At 33.6% G+C, this 21,121-nt stretch overlaps 1 protein-coding gene across 1 annotated transcript in view; it reads right to left on the bottom strand.

Moving 5' to 3' along the window:
- Positions 1–21,121, bottom strand: part of LOC145279699 (DNA replication ATP-dependent helicase/nuclease DNA2-like) — a 190,058-nt gene that overhangs the window by 93,243 nt on the left and 75,694 nt on the right. Inside the window, exons 14-16 of the mRNA XM_080130983.1 lie at positions 16,594–16,674; positions 9,161–9,281; positions 5,873–6,044 (exon numbers count right to left, since the gene is read on the bottom strand). Coding sequence (XP_079987109.1) covers positions 5,873–6,044; positions 9,161–9,281; positions 16,594–16,674 — 374 coding nt within the window. The remainder of the gene's footprint in view (positions 1–5,872; positions 6,045–9,160; positions 9,282–16,593; positions 16,675–21,121) is intronic.

Below are 21,121 nucleotides of genomic sequence, written 5' to 3'. Positions count from 1 at the left end.
TATTAGTTGTCCATCTAGTTTGAGCTGTGGGTCAAGGTGGTATTTTCGTTTCCTACAAAAGTGGATACATGTGGTTTTGCTTTTGGACATTTTAAATCCATTTTGGTTAACCCAAAGATCTATTTTGTTAAGGCAATGTTGCATTTGTCTTTCGATAGTTGGCATATTTGGTGATGAGCAAGTTATTGAAAAGTCAACAAATAGTGTTTTTTCGAACCCCATGTTAACAATGTTGAAAGATGTGTCTGGCATGTGTTTTAGAAATTGGTAGTGGATGTCGTCTGGACCGGTAGCTGTATCTTTACTTTTATGAATTGCATTTTTTAGTTCTGTTATAGTGAAAGAGGTGTTATAGTATTCTTTGTTATTGGATGTGAAATTGAGTTTTTCTTTTTCTGCGTTGTTTTTGTATTTTTGGAATTTGGGGGAGTAGTGGTTGGATGATGAGTTTTGGCTGAATTCATTTGCGATTATGTTTGCTATTTCTTTTTTGTCTATAGTTTGTCTACCATTTGGTGTACTTATATTATTTATTGGTGTTCCAAGTTTTTTTCCAGTTATTTTTCTTATTATTTCCCATGTTTTTTTGGATGGTGTGTTGTTGTTCAATTTGGAAATGTAGTTTTGCCAGGTTTCTTTTTTGCTTTTTTTTATAATATAGCGTGCTTTTGCTCGTGCTTGTAGGTATTTTTGAAGGTTGGGTTTTGTAGGATGTTGTTTGAAGTGTTTTAGCATTTTTTTCCTGTTGGTTATTGCTTGCTTACATTCTATTGTGAACCATGGCGTTGATTTTGGGTGTGGTTTGGTGGAAGATTTTGGGATTGTCTTGATTGCTATTTCGTTTAGTGTATTGGTGAAAGCTAACATAGGATCTGGTTTGTTAACTATTTCTTGATTAATTAGATTTGTGCAAAGTTTGCTAAATTCAGTCCAGTTAGCTTTATAAATTTGCCATTTTGGTTTTGATTCTTCTGTTGTAGGTTCTTGGGTTTTGAGAAAAATTGGGAAGTGATCGCTGCCGCACTGGTCGTTATGTACCTCCCACTGGAAGTCCATAAATATTGTGGGGGAGCATAGTGTTAGGTCGATAGCTGATAGCGTTCCTGTGCCTGGGTGAAGGTATGTGTGTGTTTTATCGTTAAATATAGTTACTTCAGGTGATTCCAGTAATGATTCAATGATTTTCCCATTTTGGTTAATATTCTCACTTCCCCACATTTTGTTATGGGCGTTGAAGTCCCCCATTAATATAAAAGGTATGGGGAGTTGTGTTATAAGATCTTCAATTTCGGTTTTGTTTAGTTTATGTTTAGGTGGAATGCATATTGAACAAATGGTTATTGGTCGGTGAAGTGTAACTTTAATTGCTATTGTTTGTAGGTTTTTTTGGAGTTGTAATTTTATATGTGGTATCTGTTTTTTTATTATAATTGAAGTGCCACCTGTGGGTCGATTATCTGCTTGTGATCTGTTTGTTTGATTGTAGATGTGGTATCCTTTGAAGTTGATGGTGTCCGTTTCTTTTAGAAGAGTTTCCTGTAGGCCGATTATGCTGGGGTCATGTTGTGCTATTATATGTTTAATTTCTTCGTAGTTTGGTTTTATGCCTCTGCAGTTCCACTGTATGATGTTTTTATTCATTTCCATAGGTAAGTTTGTTTATTTTTTTTCCTTTTTTTTCTGTTTGGTTTTTGTTTAGGTTTTTATATCTATTATTCTATTGATTTGTTGTGTTTTGAGTGTTTTTTGTTTTGTGTTTACTTGAACTGCTTGGTTCCTCAATCTCCATTTTCTCTTCCTGGTCAGTTCTGTTTTTGGAGCTAGATTTTTTCCTCTGACTCTCGATTTCAATCAATTCAAATTTGTTTTCATTTTCGATTAATATTGTCTCTGTTTTTTGTTTGCTTTGGTTTTTGGAAAGAGGATTTGTGTTTTCCCGTTCTGTTTCCATCTTTCCAGATATTGTGTTTTTATCTTCTGCTTTTGTCCTTGTACGTGATTTGGATCTTTCACGATTTATTTGTGGTTTTTGCTGTTCGGGTTCTTTTTTGCTCTTTGGGACTTGTTTTAGATCATTTGGCTGAGTTTTCGAAGATACTGGTATTTGTTTCTTATTTTCGTTTTGGTTAGTTTTTAAAGTTTCAATTAGATTTTTGAGTTCGGAGATTAGTTTAAGTAGGTCTTGGTTTTGGGTTTGGTTTGTTTGGTTTGAAGTTTTTGTAATATCTGCGTAAGTGTTTATTTTTTCTCGAGAGCTTACTATTTTCCTTGCTTTAGGAAAGGGCACGTTTTGTTTGTATTTTATTTCGGCTATTTCTTTTTCTTTTGTGTAGATTTTGCATATTTTAGAGTATGCTGGGTGTTTTTCTTGGCAATTTGGGCATTTCGTTTCGTTTGGGCATTGACTTTCATTATGGTTAGGTTCTTTTAAGCCACATTTTCCACATACTTTCTGTCCTTTGCATGCTTCTCTGCTATGTCCATATTTATGACACTTACAACATCTCAGAGGGGCTGGTATATATTGTTCTACTTTTTCTATTGTGTATCCGATTTTTATTTCTTTGGGAATTTTTGGTGTATTGAAAGTTAGTATGTAGGTTTTTGTAGGTATGGTTTGACCATTCCTTTTTATGTTTATTCGGACGTGATCGATTACTCCCTGTTTTCTTAGGGCATTTTCTGTTTCTTCTGCTGTAGCCAAGGTTAATTCATGGCTTTTTATAACACCTTTAGATGTGTTTAGTCTTTCATGAGCATAACTTTTGCATTTATAGATATGGAATTTCTCCATCTCTAAGATGTTTTTTGCGTCTTTATAGTTGTCGACAGTGACAAGTAGATTGCCATTTTTCATTTTTTTTGCTGTTTTTGGGTTACTGTTTTGAGACAGAATTTTTTCAATTAAGAATAGAGATAGATCACTGATCTTTTTTCCTTCTAAGGTTTCGATTACTATGAATCTTGGATATTTTTCTTTATCAATTATTTCATAGTTATATTCTTGTTCACTGTCTGAGCTGGTTACGTCAGAGTGGGTTCTTTTCGATTTTGTAGTATTTTTTTGGTTTCTGGGTTTTTTGTTTGGGTTTATTATATCCATAGAAGTTTGTTTAGATTTTCATCTCTCTTGCTCCCCACCCTCCTCGGAGCCCGAAATTGGGAGATGTTAGGGGGGAAACCCATTCGCCCTTTCATCCCAGGGATACAAAAGAGATATACTCAACTGATTGAGTTTGTTCCATCATTTCCTGTTTCCTCCTTTAGTTTCTTCTTTCCCAGTTTGATAGAAACGTTAGTTAGGGAGCAGTTGTGTGGTTTTTGTCTCATCAATTGATTGGCCCTTGCCATCGCCTTCTAACACTTAACTGGTTTGTCTATGTTTGTAGTAATGAAATGTATTATCTTTGGATTAAGTTTTTTTTTTATTTTATTTTTTTTTTAGATGTTATAATTGACATTTTCAGTGTAAGTGTTAGGGCTTGACATGACTAGCCGATTGGTTGGATCGGGCCTCTCCAACCGCCCGTCTAGCCGAGTACAAGGCTAAAGTAGAGTGTTGCTACAGATACCTTTATTTTCCCTAGGCATCGGTTGCTCAGCCACCAGGATCCTTTTCCTAGGTATCACGGGTTGCCACCCACGGCCAACAGGTAGCCCCGTTGAGGGACTTTTACCCTCTGCAGGGGGGCAGTCGGCGTATTCTAGTGCCCTGCCGACAGGGTCAACCGGGAAGTAGGGAAGGAAAAAAGGAGGGGGAGTGAAGGGGAGGGGGCTGTTGTTTTTATTTTGTTTTTGTAGAACATAATTAAGTTTTACAAAAGAGAATAGAAAACAAAAACAGAAATCGATGTAGGTGCATTTCGTCTCAGGAAGCCAATAGGCAGCCTGATCTGGTAGCACCAGTTGATTTAAGAAACATCTTCCATTGTTTGTAGTAATAATAAAATAATGAATATTTATTGATTTAAACTTCCAGTAAGACTAAAATCTCTAGATCATACCCTCACAAGTGTGTTTTTATGTTTGAGAAAATACATGCACATTTAAGATGTGTTTTTACGGTAATCTGGGCAAAATAATACTTTTATAGTTAAATATTTAGAGATTTATAAAGAATCGGTAATTATATCGGAATCGGGAAAAATATTGGAATCGTCCCATCACTAAGATATATATATATGTATATATATATTATATATATATATATATATTTCTATAGAAATATATTTTCTTATATATTAATCCTTATTTAAGAAGTTCAATGTAATTACAAAGCAATATAGAGAATAAATGACAAAAAGTTATATTCCTAAATTCAAGATGTTGACCATCTTATAATTTATTCCTTTAATTCAGTTAACTTATACAATTCTTGACAGTATCTGTTTCGTAGTGCAAAATCAATCACTTAATTATAATACACACGAGAAACGTGCAATAAGTAATGCCCCTGACCCATTTTCCATAGCAATAGAGCAAAGAAACTTGGCAGAGTTATTAGTCTTTCTCTACATAGGAACCACCCAGAGTTATGCATTTCTCCCATTGTTTGATGCAGCTCTGGAGACCGTTTTTGTAGAACACCCCCAGATTGGTCCTCCAACCATGACCAGACTTCAGAAATCAAGGCTGCATCATCTGGGAAATGCTTTCCTTTCAAAAACAACTGACTGGAAATAGGTGAAAGTCAGAGGGTGCAAGGTCAGGAGAGTAGGGAGGATGGAGAAGGATTTCATAACCACATGCCCGTGCTTCTGATCTAGTGACATGTGAGTTGTGGACTGGAGTGTTGTCCTGCAGGAGGAGAGTCCCTTTGCTGATCTTGCCCCGCCTCTTCATTTTGATAGCTTCCCTTAATTTCCTCAAAAGTGAAGCATAATAGGCTCCTGTAATTGTGGTACCCTTTGTCAGGAAATCTGTCATCACTACTCCATTCTGATACCAGAAGACTGTGAGCATGACCTTGCCAGCGGAGGGCTGCACCCTTGCCTTCTTTAGAGGTGGTAAGTCCAAGTGCTTCCACTGCATTGACTGGGCTTTGGTCTCTGGATCATAGTAATGGATCCAGCTTTCATCCTGTGTAATCAGTCTTTTGAAAAACTTTGACTCATCTTCTTGGCACATCTCCAAATTTATCCTTGACCACTCAATGCGTTCTCACTTCTGGAATGGTGTGAGCAACCTGGGAATCCATCTGGCAGACACCTTATGCATATGCAAATGGTCATGAATGATAGTTTCCACAGATCCTGTACTAATCTCGAGATCTTGGGCTATTTGGCAAATAGTAATGCACCGATCTTCAAAAATGGCAGCCTCAACTTGACGGACAGATGCCTAATCAATGGCAGGATGTGGGGGATCAAGTCTAGGAGCTGTTTCCACAGACCTCCGGCCATGTTTGAATTCACAATGTCAGCGTTTTACAAGGTCATATGATGGGGCATTATCACCATAAGTTTCTTTCATTTCATTAAAAGTCTCCTGTGGTGTGCGTCCTTTCAAATACAAAAACCGGATCACTGCTCGACATTCAACAGGCTCCATTTCACACCTGACTCTGTTCAAACACCTGTAAAAAGAAACCACAATTAGTTCAGAGCTATAATTTGCCACATAACCCGTAGAGATATAAATCATTGCACATGCAAAATTTCATCCAGATCAGACAACTGGAACTGGGTCAGGGGCATTACTTATCGCACGCCCCTCGTGTGTGCGTATATATATATATATATATATATATAAACCTGTCATCTGTTTTTTAAAAAATGGAATCGCCTGATCGCCAAAGACAGGAAGCAAGAAAGCAAGCAAAACCCACAGAGTTTTATAATTAATTTAAAGATAAAAGAGATGGTTTCATCACCTTTGATACAAAGAACAATTTAAAAGATGCGGACATTTTGAGCAGACTCGTTGGTTGCTGATTGGTTCTGGTAAATTGCCCAAAAGATCAGACAAATCTGTTGGCAAGGGACGATGTGACTTCAGGGATTTTTTCAGATAGTCAACTAATTCGTTACGGAGTTGAATCAATCCTGAAATGGAAAGAAAATTGATGAAATAAACACAAAAAAAATTATTTACCCATCTTTTCATGTCGGGAGTTTGGATGATAAACTCTTAGCTAAAGTGATGTTTGTTGTGGCAAGCAGTTATCCATTTTTTCAGGTTTCTGTCGTTGCCTTAGATGTGCGTACATTTCGTTTATTTTGCATGTACGGAATAACAGTGGCATTAGCAAATGTACTCATCTTAGATACAATGTCATCAGGGACGTCAGGAATAATAACGGTGCAAGGATCTATCACTGAGACACATATGCACTAATGTTATGTTGTTTGGATGTATGGCCATCAAGGACAATCTGGATTTTTTTTTTTTGCCCAAGAAGGAGTTGATTATATTAAGTATTTGTCCAGTAATAATACCACCCGATTTAATTGTCAAAGGTTTTAGATATACTAGGCATGGCCAGTCTAGCTTTATTTTGATAGCGTCTTTTGCATTCCAGTCTTCCATTTTACTGCTTTTAGTCAAGGCCATACCTATAAGAGGCCTGATAGTCATGCAACTGAGGACTATGACAGGGCAATCATCATTGTATTATAATGAAATAACAGGGTTCGTACAGATTTCCATGTCCATTTTCAAGGACTTTTCAAGTTCTTGTTAAAATAAAGTTTGGGGTTTGTTTTACAAATCAGAGATTCCAAAACAAATGGTAAAAAAATGAGGAATTTGCCATTGGAGAGTCCCGTCTGTAGAAGGAAGGGTTTTGGGGGGGGGGGGGGGGCATTTTTATTTATGGCGGCCGTCTTTATCCCCACCCCCCCCAAAAATTACATTATAAATGAAAGCAAAAACCGAGAGAGAAAAAAAAATTTGTGATAATTAAGTTTGTTCAATTTTTTGTGGAAACATTCAACTTTCTGATTCTATTCTACATTTCTAGGTTTTTAGTCAATCGGTGGATTGGTATTTCTGCAATTTTGATATTAACACTTTAATACTCTTGATCCCTTGTTGGTTTGGTTGTTTGCACACTGACTGTTTTAGATGGTGGAAGGAAAGGCAAAAGAGATGAGAAGTGGTGGTAAATGGAGAGAAATAGTGGAAGCAACGATAGAAGCAGTAAAAGAATGGGGAGTAGGAGGATAACATAAATAAACGACATGAATAAAAAGGAAACAACAAAATGTATAAAACTAAATCTCATTAATTTCTGTTAAATTATTGAAAGCATTGTAGCAAAAGTCGGGTTGCTAGAAAGGTACTCTGTTTATATTGAGCTGTCAGAGATGGAGTCTGTTGTGTTTCATGGGGAGGCAAAGTTTGAATGTGGGATTGAGTTCTTCCATGAAAGAAATTAGACCTCCCCCCCTTCGAATTATTTAGTTTGTTTCACATGAATGAAAATAATAAAAAACAACGCATAACTTGTTTATATATTTGATATAAAAAAAAAAATAACATGTCAGCAATTTCCTTCCTGTGATGCAATCAAGCTTCTTTCGGACAGATACCTTCGTCTCTTGTTTCTTTTTGATCAACACTTTTTTTTTTCATGAACAACCGATATGGCACATCAACCACCTTTGTTTATAGAATCACTTTTTTTTTTTTTTTTTTTTTTTTTTAATTCAATTTTCACCCCAAACAAGGCACAGTGCCACTTTGAAGCAGGGGGCTACTATTAGGGACTTAATTAGCGGGGTCATTATGAAGGGAGATGAGTAGAAAGATGTTTGTTAACATTACACTTGAACTTCTGCATATCAGTGCAGTTGGGAAAGCAGAATCCCGGAAGGGAGTTCCAAAGACCCGCAGTTCTGGGGAAGAAACTATTGGAGTAAAAGGTTTTCTTGCACCTAGGGATCTCTACTGTAAAGGGAGGAGACTTAGTAGCTTGTTGGGTTAGTCGGGGGTAGTTACGTCGAGGAGGTACAAGTGTTTGCAGTTCATCAGAGCATTTACCATTAAAGTATTTGTAGAACAGGCAGAAGAATGCAACATCTCGTCGATGGGACAGAGGCTGAAGCCTAGATGACAGTTCAGGACCTATCAGGTTGGCGACTGTCTCTTGAACCCTGTCCAGGAGCGAGAGACAAGCAGCAGATGCACCAGCCCAGATGTGACAACAGTACTCCATACATGGGCAAATGGTTGCCTTATAGAGGTATAGGATACTGTCAGAAGGATTTAATTACATTATGAATTCTTCCAGTGATTCCATATGATCTAATTTTCCTTAAAAGACCATCGTGCCATACCCTGTCAAAAGCCTTAGATATATCAAGGGCCACCGCTCTACCCTCCCCTGTTTTGTCCAATGAACGGTATATACGTTCAGAAACTATAGTTAAGATATCTGCTGTTGAACAGGCTTGCCTGAATCCATATTGTTTGTCAGTCAGGAGTTTAGCAGCTGTTAGGTGCTGGACTAGAGCTTGATTAACTAAGGACTCAAATATTTTGGCGAAAAGCAGGAGGAGGCTAATGGGGCAATAATTTAGTGGGTCAGTTCTTTCACCAGAATTCTTGAAGACTGGTACCACAAAGGCGGTTTTCCAGCAGTCGGGAAAACAAGATTCGTTAAGGCATTTATTGTAAAGTTTGGACAGAACTGAAGCAACCTCGGCAGAGCATTTTTTTTAATAGCACAGCCGGGATGAGATCTGGTAGGCACGAAGCCACTTGATGTAAGGAGCTAAGAAGAATGAAAGCTGATTATTGTAACAACAGAAAATATCTATTGACCTTAGTTTTGAAAAGACCAAAACTGCAGGTAGAAAGAAAACAGTGAGCAGGAAGAGATTTCCGCAACAATGCAGTCCTTTGGAAAGAAGCTGCTGGAATAGGAAGCTGTATTACAATAAGGTATTTTAGGTCATTTAATGTCAACAAGCAATACTTACTGTAAATGATTCATTATATACAATTAATTGAACAAAAGTTGCTATGTTACCCATAGTTGAAGAGGGTGCAATATTGTATATTTCCCGACAGTACTCAACAACTCAGCATGGCTGATTTCATAATTTATGACCATATCCATTATACCTATCATATACCTTGATCAATTTAGAAACTAAATCTTTTTTTTTTTTTTAAATAAACGAATACAAAAACACAGAAAATGACATGAACGCACCTCTTTTATTCTTTTGATCTGCTGGAACAGTTTCCATGATGGGTTGACCTTTTAAATAAAGCAACAAACCTTCTCCAGGGTCACCTTGACGATCACAGCTCATCATAGAATAGAGGGTGACCTGCAGTGGAAATGTCGGACAATTAGCCATTTATGACCTGTAAATTTCACCCAAAGTCAAGTGAATCTTTTATGACCTCGTTGAACGAATCTGTTCAATCATAAATAAATGAATATAAAGGCATAAATAACGTGAGAATTGATTTAAACACGCCTTGTACATATTACATCAGTATCTTGGTAAATGTCAGATACCTACAGATTGCAACTGTCCATTGCTTACATTCAGGATGCTGCAATCTGTCTCAGAGAGCGGAAAATTTTGTTTGTTGTCATACACTTTTTTTCAAGCACTGTGGATAATAATCAAGGTAAGTTTATGAAATGCAAAAATTCTTAGTGCTAGTTTAACTATTGAACTTCATAATGAAAGATTGTTATAGCGAAAAAGTCTTAAAATCATAGTATCATTACTCTTTGAAGAATAATTAATAATTATTTTTTAATCATTTACATCATAATTCAGGTTATAAAGAGTTAAGAATTTCTTGATTCATCAAACATTTTTTTTTTGTTTTTTTTAAAAAGTCAAAGATGATCTATGGACAATCTACAACTTGAAACCAATCAAACATGCATCTCTTCTACCTCCCCAAATCTAATATTTTCCTTATTTATAGACATTTTTACAAATTTATTTAAACTAATTTATGATATAACTAAAACCTTACAATGCAGGAATATATTGTTTGAACTTTGGAATTCCAATATTATATTTGATTTAGCGTCCATTTTACGTGTTTACATATGAGGTGCCTTCAATAAGTTTCCAGACTGGCATTAAAATTGTTGTAGGTCTTTGAAAATTCATTATGTTATTGCTATACATCTTACAAGATGACTGACCCATTTTTATGATTTCAGGTTCAAAAAGCTACAGCAGGAATTGGAATACACCTTAATAAAGCCGGATTGTCACAACTGGTGAATTTCAAAAATGCAACCTAAACTTTAGAAGAACGATATGCAATAAAATTGTTTTAAACTTGGAAAAAGTGCTACCGAAATGTATGGATTGCTTCAGACTGCTTTTGGACTATCTTGCATGAATTGAACATCAGTTTTTGAGTGGCATAAGAGATTCAAGGAAGGCAGGGAGTCTGTGAGGGATGATGAGAGGTGTGGTAGGAGTAAGGAAGTCAAAACACCAAAGTTGATTGGCCAAATAAAGAATTTCATAGATAACGACCATCATGTGTTAATAGAGACAATAAATGCACAGTTTGATGTTAGTGTGGGAACTGTACACACAATTATTCGCGAGAAACTGAAGACGAGAAAGATTTGCGCGAATGCACGAGTCCATAACTTCATCCTCGTTACAGACTATTTGACCAAGATGGGCATTAAAAGACAGTTCATCACCCTCTATATAGTCCAGGCTTTGCTCTCAGTGACTTTTGGTAATTCCCTAAGCTCACAGAAAACCTATGAGGCTGTCATTATGAAACAATTGAGGAGATCAAAGAAGCTGTGACACGCTCAAACAAGAGAACTTCCATGGGGCTTTCCAGAAGTTGTTGAAACGGTACAATAAGTGCATTACAGCTGGAGGAGATTACTTCAAAGGGAACTACAGTTTCATGTGTATACTATCTAGAAAAGTGTCCATACGAAAAAAAAGTCTGGAAACTTATTGAAGGCACCTTGTAAGTATTAAATGGCTTTTAGAAATTAACTACCAAAACTACTTTTGACCAAGTCTTTATTCCTTTCTCTCAAATCTTATTACTTCCTCGTCCTTCCTCCTTGGCATTCTCAGTTGAGGTAGCAGTTTTAGTTGACAAAAGAATGCCAACTAAAACTGCTACCTCAACTGTTCTACATCTACTGACCCAAATACCCTCATCCACTTTCAATAAAACACATGAACTTAGATGCTTCTAGAAACTGACTTCTAAAACTACCTTTGATCAGGTCTTTATTTCTTTTCGTTACCGAATTTTTAAGATCAGGATTAGTTAGTCGTTATTATTCATCGTTCTTATCTTGAGTGTGATTTTTAACAACGTTTCGGTCGATGTAACCTCAGACCTTCTTCAGGTGTAACTTGTGGAACTCAGGAATGTTTCTGTTGAACTTGGGAATTTGGACAGAATTTTAAACGAAACCCTTTATTTACTACTTGGGGGTAGCATGCTCTTGTTCCGTCAGCCATAGAGATCATAAGTGTTATATAGGGGTTTCATTAAAAGAGAGTCTTAGAGTCTTATTAGAGTGAGTCTTATTACAAGTGATGTTGTTGAGAGAGAGATGTTGTAAGAGAGATTGTTGTTGTAGATTGTTCGTGTTATAACAATTCATATATATAAATGTTCGTACTTAGAAGTGTTGCTATGAGATGTAGAGTTCACATTGTAGATATGAGATATTGAGACGTGTATGTAAAGACATTTTGAAACGCATGATATACATAAGACATATAATAACAATTTTCACTTTACCTTTTGGTAGAATTACAACACAAAGACGACGTTTATAAAAACACATGATGGGTTTATTTCTTCTCACGACCGGCCGTGGTTTTCTGAGAAGAATTCAAAGCTTCACATTCTAAGTTTCAAAAGTGACCGTTTCGCTTCTAGACGTTCGAATCCCAAACTGCAGACTATCGTCTGTCGTCCTCAAACTCCCTCTGACTCTCCCCAGTTTTCTCCTTCAAGTTTCTAACTATATCTAGAACTTTCCATTTTCCATGACGTCATACACATGTTAAAACATGTGTCTTCTTTCACGTGTTCTGGACATGCGTGTCCAAAACTTTTTCCTTTGTTTACAAAAGGAATTTTAACCTATATTCCCAGTAACCTATTTTTCCAATATGTTAAAAACATGTTTATTAAATTATCTTGTATAGTTGCATTCCTCAATTGAATTTTTCATAACAAAATTGACAACGCACATTCTTTTCTTGGAACTATTTTATCTCTAAGCTAAACAATCGTTTGTTTTACATTTCATTTTCTAATTCTCTCTCGTAATCTATTTCTAAACGAGGTTCGAATTTTGTCTATTCTATTTCATTTCCATTTTAACTAAATCTCTCTTTTTTATACTTACATGAAAAGGGGCAGCCCTTATCATGTAACAATAAGTAATTCCCAATTTTATTTTTAAATCGCCCACACTAAGAATTGAACCTTCACCCCTTAAGGAGAATATTACTTTCATAACTGATTTTCCAAGTACTATGTGGACAATTCTAGCACAAATTTTGCGAGCCTTAGACCCATTTTTATTTTCAGTTGTAAACTATTTTATCACTAATAATTATTACCATATGTTACATATTTGCAATTCTATTTTCAGTCACGGACTGCAAGAAACCATGGTGCAGAGGTTTGAGTATTTGGAAAAATTCAGTTGTAAAGTGATATTCTCCTGAAGGTTGAAGGATCAATCCTCAGTGCGGGCAATCTAAAATATTACTTAGTACCTCTATCCAGTCATGGCTAACGGAATGAGAGCATGCTACACCCCATGAAGTAAATCAAGGGTTCCGTTCGAAATGCCATCCAAATTCCCGAATTCGACAGAATCATTCGCAAGTTTGACAAGATACACCTGAAGAAGGTCGGAGGTTACATCAATCAAAACGTTGCGAAAATCACACTCAAGATAAAAACAATAGTCGAATGAATACAAATAATGTCTTATATTTCACTATTGTTTTCATTTATTGTTTTCATCTATTAAAATTACTTTCTCTTATAGTTTCCTTTGCCAACTGAACCTGCTATCGCAATTCTACATTTATTAACTCAAGCAGTCTTTTTCATCGATTCTTTCAGAGTGACCATTTCAATGAAATCTGCATATCAGTACAGTTAAGGAAGCGGGGACCCGGGAGGGAATTCCAAAGTCTAGTAGTTGGAAAGAAGAAACTATTTGAGTAGAAGGCTTTCCGGTATTTAATGATCTCTACAATGTAGGGGTGAGATTTTGTTGCTTGTCATATTTGTCAGAGAGTATTTACGTCAAACGGGTACAAGTGCTTTGAGTTCACCAGAGCACATACCATGTTCTAAAACTGACACAAAGATTCCCCATTTCAGCGATGGAACAGAGCTTCGAGTTAGACCTATTAGGTTGGTGGCTCTTTTTTGAAACTCGTCTTAGAACAAGAGATTTTTAGCAGATGCACCAGTTGATGTATACCTTTGGTAGTGAAACGGATAGCTCGCAATATCACGACTGGCAATAGCTTGTAGAACTTACACATGCCCATCTTTGTCTCATGGTAGAGCTAAACCCTAACAAATCCTCAACATAAAAAGCAGCATCGACCATTTCAAGGGGGTTGTTGTTCGACTTCAACTCAATGCAAAGTCTAAAGTAGGCATGCCTGCTCTAAACTCCTTCTACACTTATAGTAGTAATACACACGGACGAAAAAAACGCTTTGGATAATTACAGATTTCAAGTTAGTTCTATTAAAATAGCCATATTTCAAGTTAGTTCTACTAAAATAGCCATATTTCAAGTTAGTTCTACTAAAATAGCCATATTTTTCAAACCAAAGCACTTCAAGTCTTCAAATTACTACTGTTTTGTTCGGAAATGATTATACTTTCAAATGAATTAATAAATATGAATGTACTTTATATATTTTAAGAGTTTTAAGCAAATAAAGTGATAAAAATGTGAACGCCATAAAATGGCGTTTTCGGTAAGGTTTTATAATGACCCTCCCTGTTTTCTAAAGGCCCGTACCATGATTGTATGAAGAATTTCGTTATGAAATTTGGAAACCAATCAGAAGAGGTGTTAATCTTAATACTGTCAAGTGTCCGAAATATTTTTGACCATTTCTTTTTTTGTTGTGTTAAAAATAAGACTTTAATATGACGAGTATCGAACATTTTGAAAAAAAATTTCATCGGACACCTACTAGTAAATAAATCATTCTTTTTACTATCTTTATCAATTAAAAGTATTATTTTATGTTGAGTAGGACCGCGGTAATTGATAATAATTTAAAAGGACCTACCCGAAAAATGTTTATTTTTCGAGTTTGGTCAAATTAAGTTAGTATTATAGCAGCAGCACTGCAGCAGTTGTAGTATTAGTCATAGCACAGTATAAACAACACGCGTTCTTTAATTTTTATTCATGAACGAATTAAGAAAAGCATGAACATATGAATATAAATGGTCTGATATGTTTAATTAGAGAATGTTATCAGAATAACATTAGTTTAGAACTATTCGGTTTTCAGAATGTATAATAACAAAAATCCCAACCAATTCGGCATTATGAATCCATTATAATTTCTCACATTTCTGGTCAAATTTAAAAACATGATTAAAAAAACAAAGTAAACTTTTGTAGATATATAGCTTGCATGCACTTTTATTCATTGCATTAGTTTTGAACAGCGAATTAAAACAATGTTTTACTGTGAACAGCCACAAATGTTTTTCAAAATTAAAAGATGTATGAAAATCTCGTTTGTATTACTGTACACATAGATTTGAAAAAGTTGTCAAAAAACAAATATATAACAAATAAATGTTATCAAAGGCAAGATAAGTTACTCTTCTACCTAACTGGATATGTTTTTAGTGTTTATATTTAATGTAACATGTTTATTTAGCTCGAAAAACATAGTTTACCGATGTATTCGAAAATTTAAAATGGCGGCCGACTCTCTCTTTGAGGCGGTAAGTTTGGGAAAAATGGGTTATAAAAAAAAAAAAAAAAATAGACAAAATACTGTTAGAAACTCGCTCAATATATGTTACCGTAACATAGGCGGATATATATTCGGCGGGTTTTTAACAGTATTTTATCTAGTTTTTTTATTTTTAACTCATTTTCCCAAACTTACCATGTGAAAGAGATAGTCGGTCGCCATTTTTAACTTTCCAATACATCGGTAAGCACTGTATGGTTTTCAAGCTGAATAAACATGTTACATTAAATAAAAACATGCTTTGCATAACATTTATTTGTTATAATTTTATTTTTTTTATTTTTTATTTTTTTGGACAACTTTTTCAACCTCTGTGGCAAGTAATACAATCGCACAAATAGTGTTGACTGTTGAGCATTTCCAGAGAACAAGACAAATGTCAGTTGACACTTAAATATTTGGAGTCTTGGTAACGACTTAAAAATAAATAGTAAAATAAAATAGTTAGCAACCCACCTACTTTAACCCTAACAATAACACTAAGTTCGAGTGGCACCCCCCCCAACAAAATACCTCTGTACGCCACATACAAGCGTCTAAAACAAACAAACAAAAAATAGATCCTTCCTTAAAGAAAAATGCACATAAAAATAAATTGGTTAACTGCCCTAAAATGCTGGAAATGGTGAATTATTTTACATTACATTTTTGTGAAACTAACCGCCCCCCCCTCTAATATTGTTTTTGTTTCTGTCAAGTCTTCAGTATGTTCACACATAATTTTCCTTAGCCCTACAATTAATCAAAGTCCGCATAGAAACCCTCTTAAAACCACACATAATTGTCTTAAAAAAAATAAAACAAAAAGCATACAGGATTTATCTCCCATAAAAAATACAGTTAACTGCCCTAAAACACTAGAATGACCTGTAATGGGGAATTATTTTACATTCAATTCTAAAATAATTTGTTTATCTTTCATTAAAGTTTTTCATGGCATTTCATACTTAATTGCCTAAAAAGGTAGAATCACATTTTGGAGGGGTGGTCAGAAGGGGTTGGGTGGGGTTAAACAAAAGGTGTTAATCTACAATAATACCAAAGAAATATTACAATATATTCATTTTTAAATGGTCCTATGTTTAGATTTAAGTTTTTTGTACGTAATGCACATTACAATTCAACTTTGAGTTCTCCAACTTCTTTTCTATTTATGGATACATGGCATTTTTAAGGAATTGCAGCATATTTATGCACATTTACTGCAGATTATTTGGAAACCATGGACTTTTGGATATTTTCAGTTGCATATTCTGATTCCTTGTACAAAAATACACTTATACGGTAAATTTCATTGCTTAGTCTTGTGTTTTAACAAAGATATGACATTTTTACTGAAAAAGTAGTGTAAAAAATGTGACGAAACGCATATGGTCTTAAAGAGAGGAAAATATCCAAACGTGTGAGGCACAAAAATAGTCATAACTTTCTTAGCTCATCAAGCTCTTTCTATGTATACCAATATTGAAATACTTTAAGCTATTTCAATTTTTTCATGTGTATTGCTACTTATAGGTGCAGTATAGTGCCAGATTTTTTTGGACAAGCCACTTTTTTTGTAGACCCATATATTAGATTAACAAAAAAGTTATCTTAATATTGTTATGAACCGACATACCTGACCTTTGTGCTCTGCAGAGAAACTTGAACGTCCAGTTTTCAATTCTAACGGAACAATTTTCTTTCTTTGATTTTTTATCTACAAAAAATAAAAAAATTAAAATATTGTCAAACATCAATTTTTGATTTGATTCTGGATTTCTAGCAGATTCTTTTCTTTGTTGGGGTTTTTTCTTTGGACAAGGGCAAAATTAGAAATATTATTTAAAAAATTGGGGTTGTTTACAGTTTTTTTTAATAAATTATTCGTTTCAATTATAAATATATGTATAACAAAAACTGCTTGTAAATAAAAAAATGTTTTTTAATTTGTTCTTGTAAATAAAACATTTCCTTTTAAATCTATGCTTATAAATAAAACTTTTTTTAAATTTAAAAAAAATTTATGCTTGTAAATAAGTTTTTAATTTTATTATTTGTAAATAAAACATTTTTAAAATAAAAAAAAAATTTTATGTTGCAAATAAAACTACATATTTTCTAAATTTTTTATGCTTGTAAATAAAATTATCTTTTAAATTAAAATTTTTTATATTTTTAAAACTACATATTTAAAAAAAAATTTGTAAATAAAAGTAGATATTTTTTTTTAATTTTAAAATCTTATTTTATTATGTTCGTAAATAAAAGTACATGTTTTTTTTCAATTTTATTATGCTTGTAAAAAATATACGATATGAATTTCCACATACCTAAAATTTTCCTTACATTTAAAACCTTCTACTTAACTTTGCCCTCATAGGGAGAAAAATAAATAGCAGTTTTTTTTATTTGAAAAAATAAAAGTTATAAAAAGTTTTGTGAATAAAATTGTTTTTCTAATTTGTTTATATATTTTACTAACAAAAAAATTGTAAAAATTTTTTATTCTGTAAAACTTACACAATTTAAAAGAATAGTTTTCATTATAAAAAAGCTTTGCGTTTTATCAGTGTTTCTAATAATTGTAAAAATAGTTCTATTAACAAACATGTTTTGTCAGATGCACATCTTTAATTAGAAAAACATTTTGTAAATGAAAATCTTAGTAAACGTTTAAATAAAACTTTTTTCTTAAATAGAAATCTGTAATCTAAAAATAAATTTATATTCCTTGTATTGATCGGACTATTGTTCTCATCTTGTGTGTTATTTATGCAATGTTTCAGTTGGTTTGACCTTCGACTGTTTTCAGGCATGCTGGTTGGTTTTTGGAAAAGAAAGGAAGAAAATTACTGGCTCCGTAGATATTTTTGTATTCTTGGTGTTGGTCTCTGTTTTATGGCTGCAGTTTCATGTGTGAAAAAATTGGTTGACAAAGAGGAGAATATGAAAATATCTATGGCGCCAGTAACTTTTCTCCTTTCTTTTCCAAACAACAAGCAACATGCCTGAAGACGGTTGAATGCCAAACCGACTGAAACATTACACAACACTTAAGATGAGAACAATAGTCGGATCAAAACAAATAATATAAACAATCTGCCCTCATCTAAAAAATTCAGAATTTTAATAACAAATGTCATCAAGCAGAAACTTAATTCTGCTATCTGATTTTTTTTTAGAAAATGTTTAGTCATTCTATTCAGCAGATTTGAAAATAATGACAACTTTTAGAAAAAAACATTTATTCCTTATCTCATGCGAAGATCAATTTATCGAACTTCTGCACCATATTAATTTGTTTCATATGGTTGAACATTGTTGATACACTGACATCAAGTATCTTTGACATTTTAACGGTAAAGTTTTGTTCAATAATTGCTTTCAACTATTCATTGAAAAGAATGCACAACCGTCCTATAACTTTCCACTTTCAGCAAAATCTCATTCCCACATTTCTAGAAACATCTACATATTTCTTCATCACTTATTATGCTCGCGTGGTGTTAACGATTGTTTGAAACAGAATTATGACCAACTTTGAACTTTTGCAAAGAAGACTTTATTCATCTTCATTATTAAAGTCTTCATTAGAGGAGAACAGATTCATCTAAAAATAAATAAATAAATAAATAAAAAAAAATTAAAAAAAAAAAATAATAAAGATATAAATAAATATGAAGACAATTTTGGATTTTAAAGACATAATTTTTGCCATTATATTCTTTGCATTAATTTTTAGATAGTAGATTTTAATGGATGTGCAGCATACGCTTTTGTTTAATGTTTTCACTAGCAGGACATGTGGAAATTCCTCAGCAGACTTTTTCATATGTAATAAATATATTGATGTTGGCTTTCTGTGGATGTTCAGCGTAAATGGAGATGTGCTGATGTTATTGTAGATCTTTTGTTAAAACTGCAAGTGTTTATGTAAGCTGGCATAATCCGGTTATAAAATACACTTAAGTATATATAAAAAGCTATTATTAAATCACTAAGAGTGAGAGAAACAAAAATAATTTTGAAAACATTCATACCTGGATAGTAATAATAAAGGTGAAAAAAATGTTAACATTTATATTTTTTACCGGGTTTCAGAAGACGAATCAAGAAGTTGTCAAACAAGAGGTCTTCGTAATAATCCATATTTACAAGTGCTTTTTTTTTTTTTTATTACTGTTATTTTGTTTTTCATAATACTGCTCCTAAATATGTTTTGCTTTTAATTTATATTTTTCTTTCTTTTTCACTAATTTTATTTTAATTTTACGTCTAAAATAATAATGATATTTTTTTTCTTGTGGCTTTTACCAATCTGAAGATGGTCAGCATTTTCTCAAAACCTCATTTTTATTGAATATCGCCTAATTCACATAATTGTTTTCCCATCATTGTCATTATATATATATGTGTGTGTGTGTATATATATATATATATATATATATATATATATATATACATGAGCTCCTGACAAAGATGTGTCTGGGATAAATGTTTTCGCATGCTTTATTTCCTTTAAGGGAAATGTCTTTACATATTGTTCTATTGTTAAAGTGTTTTTTATTCAATAAGTCTGAAGAGAGGTTGGTTATGTGAAAATTTTCAAACGCCATAATGTTTGAATTTGTCAAATTAGTCTTGAAACAATTGTAACTAACTGTTTTTGTTTTTCTTTAAAACAATAAATATTTATTGATTTTAAACTATGAATAAAATCAAAATTTTGTAGATCACTCCACATCCTTCCCCCACAATGTAGTTTTATGTTTGTGAAAATATATGTACATATTATGCAGATGTTTAATGGAACTCCTCACTCCTGCAAAAAAAAAAAAAAAACAACTCTATATCTAAATATTTAGAAATTTAAAAAGAATCAGTAACTGTATCTGAATCAAGAATTTACAACAGAATCAGTAATTTTGTATCAGGAAAAATATTGGAATCGTCCCATCACTAATATTAAGAAATATTATTGATTTATATGTAATATTTTTCATCCACATTCATTTACTAATTATATTAAATATTCATCCACTACTACCATACAAATTCATTTTCACGATTAGACCTTCATCCCAGACTTGGTCAAAGGTTCTGGATATATCAAGTGTTATCACCTAAGTTTCACCTGCTTTGTCCAGTGTATGCGTTCAGAGATGACCATGAGGATATCCACAATAGAACACGTTTGCCTAAATCCGTACTGATGATCACAAAGAAGTTAATCATAAACAAGTGATCCACAGAGGCAATTTTCCAGTAATTAAAAAGCAAAATTCAGCAAAAAAAGTTGTAAAAAAGGAAAGGGCTAGCTCAGTAGTGCATTTCTTTATTGCTATTACTGAACTAAATATTGAAAGTGTCATGGATTTTTTTATGATATCCTGGATATGAGAGATGATGATCAGATCATTAAGAGTGGGTTCAGTCTGCAATAAGAAATTTGGGAAGGAGTGGTTTGCAGAGTCCAAAGCAAATTGCTGTGCAAATAGTTCAGTCCTATCAGTTGCTGTGCAGATGACATTTTCATGGTTGGATAACAAGGTAATTGTTGATTGCCCATTGTTTGTTGCCCCATTTGGAGGTGATGGTGATCAAAATGGTTAACACAGACTGACAGACTGGGTGTAAAGTTCAAATCCAGTTCATTCTACAAAAACCACTTTCATTCCCCCCTACCCCCATCTCCCGTAAATGCCTGATGTCTTTCTAAACAGAATTTTAACTAGAAAAATATCAGGGAAACCAATGCCAACAATAGAGTCTTTGGATTCATATCATATGATGATGACCACGCTATTATAGATTTTCCAGAAACGAAAATTCTTAGTTTTTGTGCTGCAAAATGTTTTCTGGTCATATCGTTATAATGCTTCCTTTAACTGTAACTATTACAGTCTAACGATTTCTTGATATAACAAATTTGTCTATTTTTAATTAACTTATAATGATTTAAATGGCAGAATACTTGCTGCAGTAGCAGTTGTACAGTTTGAAGTAAACAATTAAGGCAAGTGAAGCGAGATACAGAATTTCTGCAAGGGAACACTTGCTTTAATGCCTACTTTGATCCATTTAGTTAACTCAGTGGTTCCCAACCACTGTGCCATGGCACATTAGTGTGTCGCAGAATGATTACTGGTGTGTCCCGAAGACAT

This window comes from Euprymna scolopes, chromosome 1 (assembly GCF_053919585.1).
Source record: "Euprymna scolopes isolate OS-2025 chromosome 1, ASM5391958v1, whole genome shotgun sequence".
NCBI classification, from domain to species: Eukaryota; Metazoa; Mollusca; class Cephalopoda; order Sepiida; family Sepiolidae; genus Euprymna; species Euprymna scolopes.
Note: the sequence above shows the minus strand (reverse complement) of the source record. Positions and strands in the feature narration are given on the sequence as shown.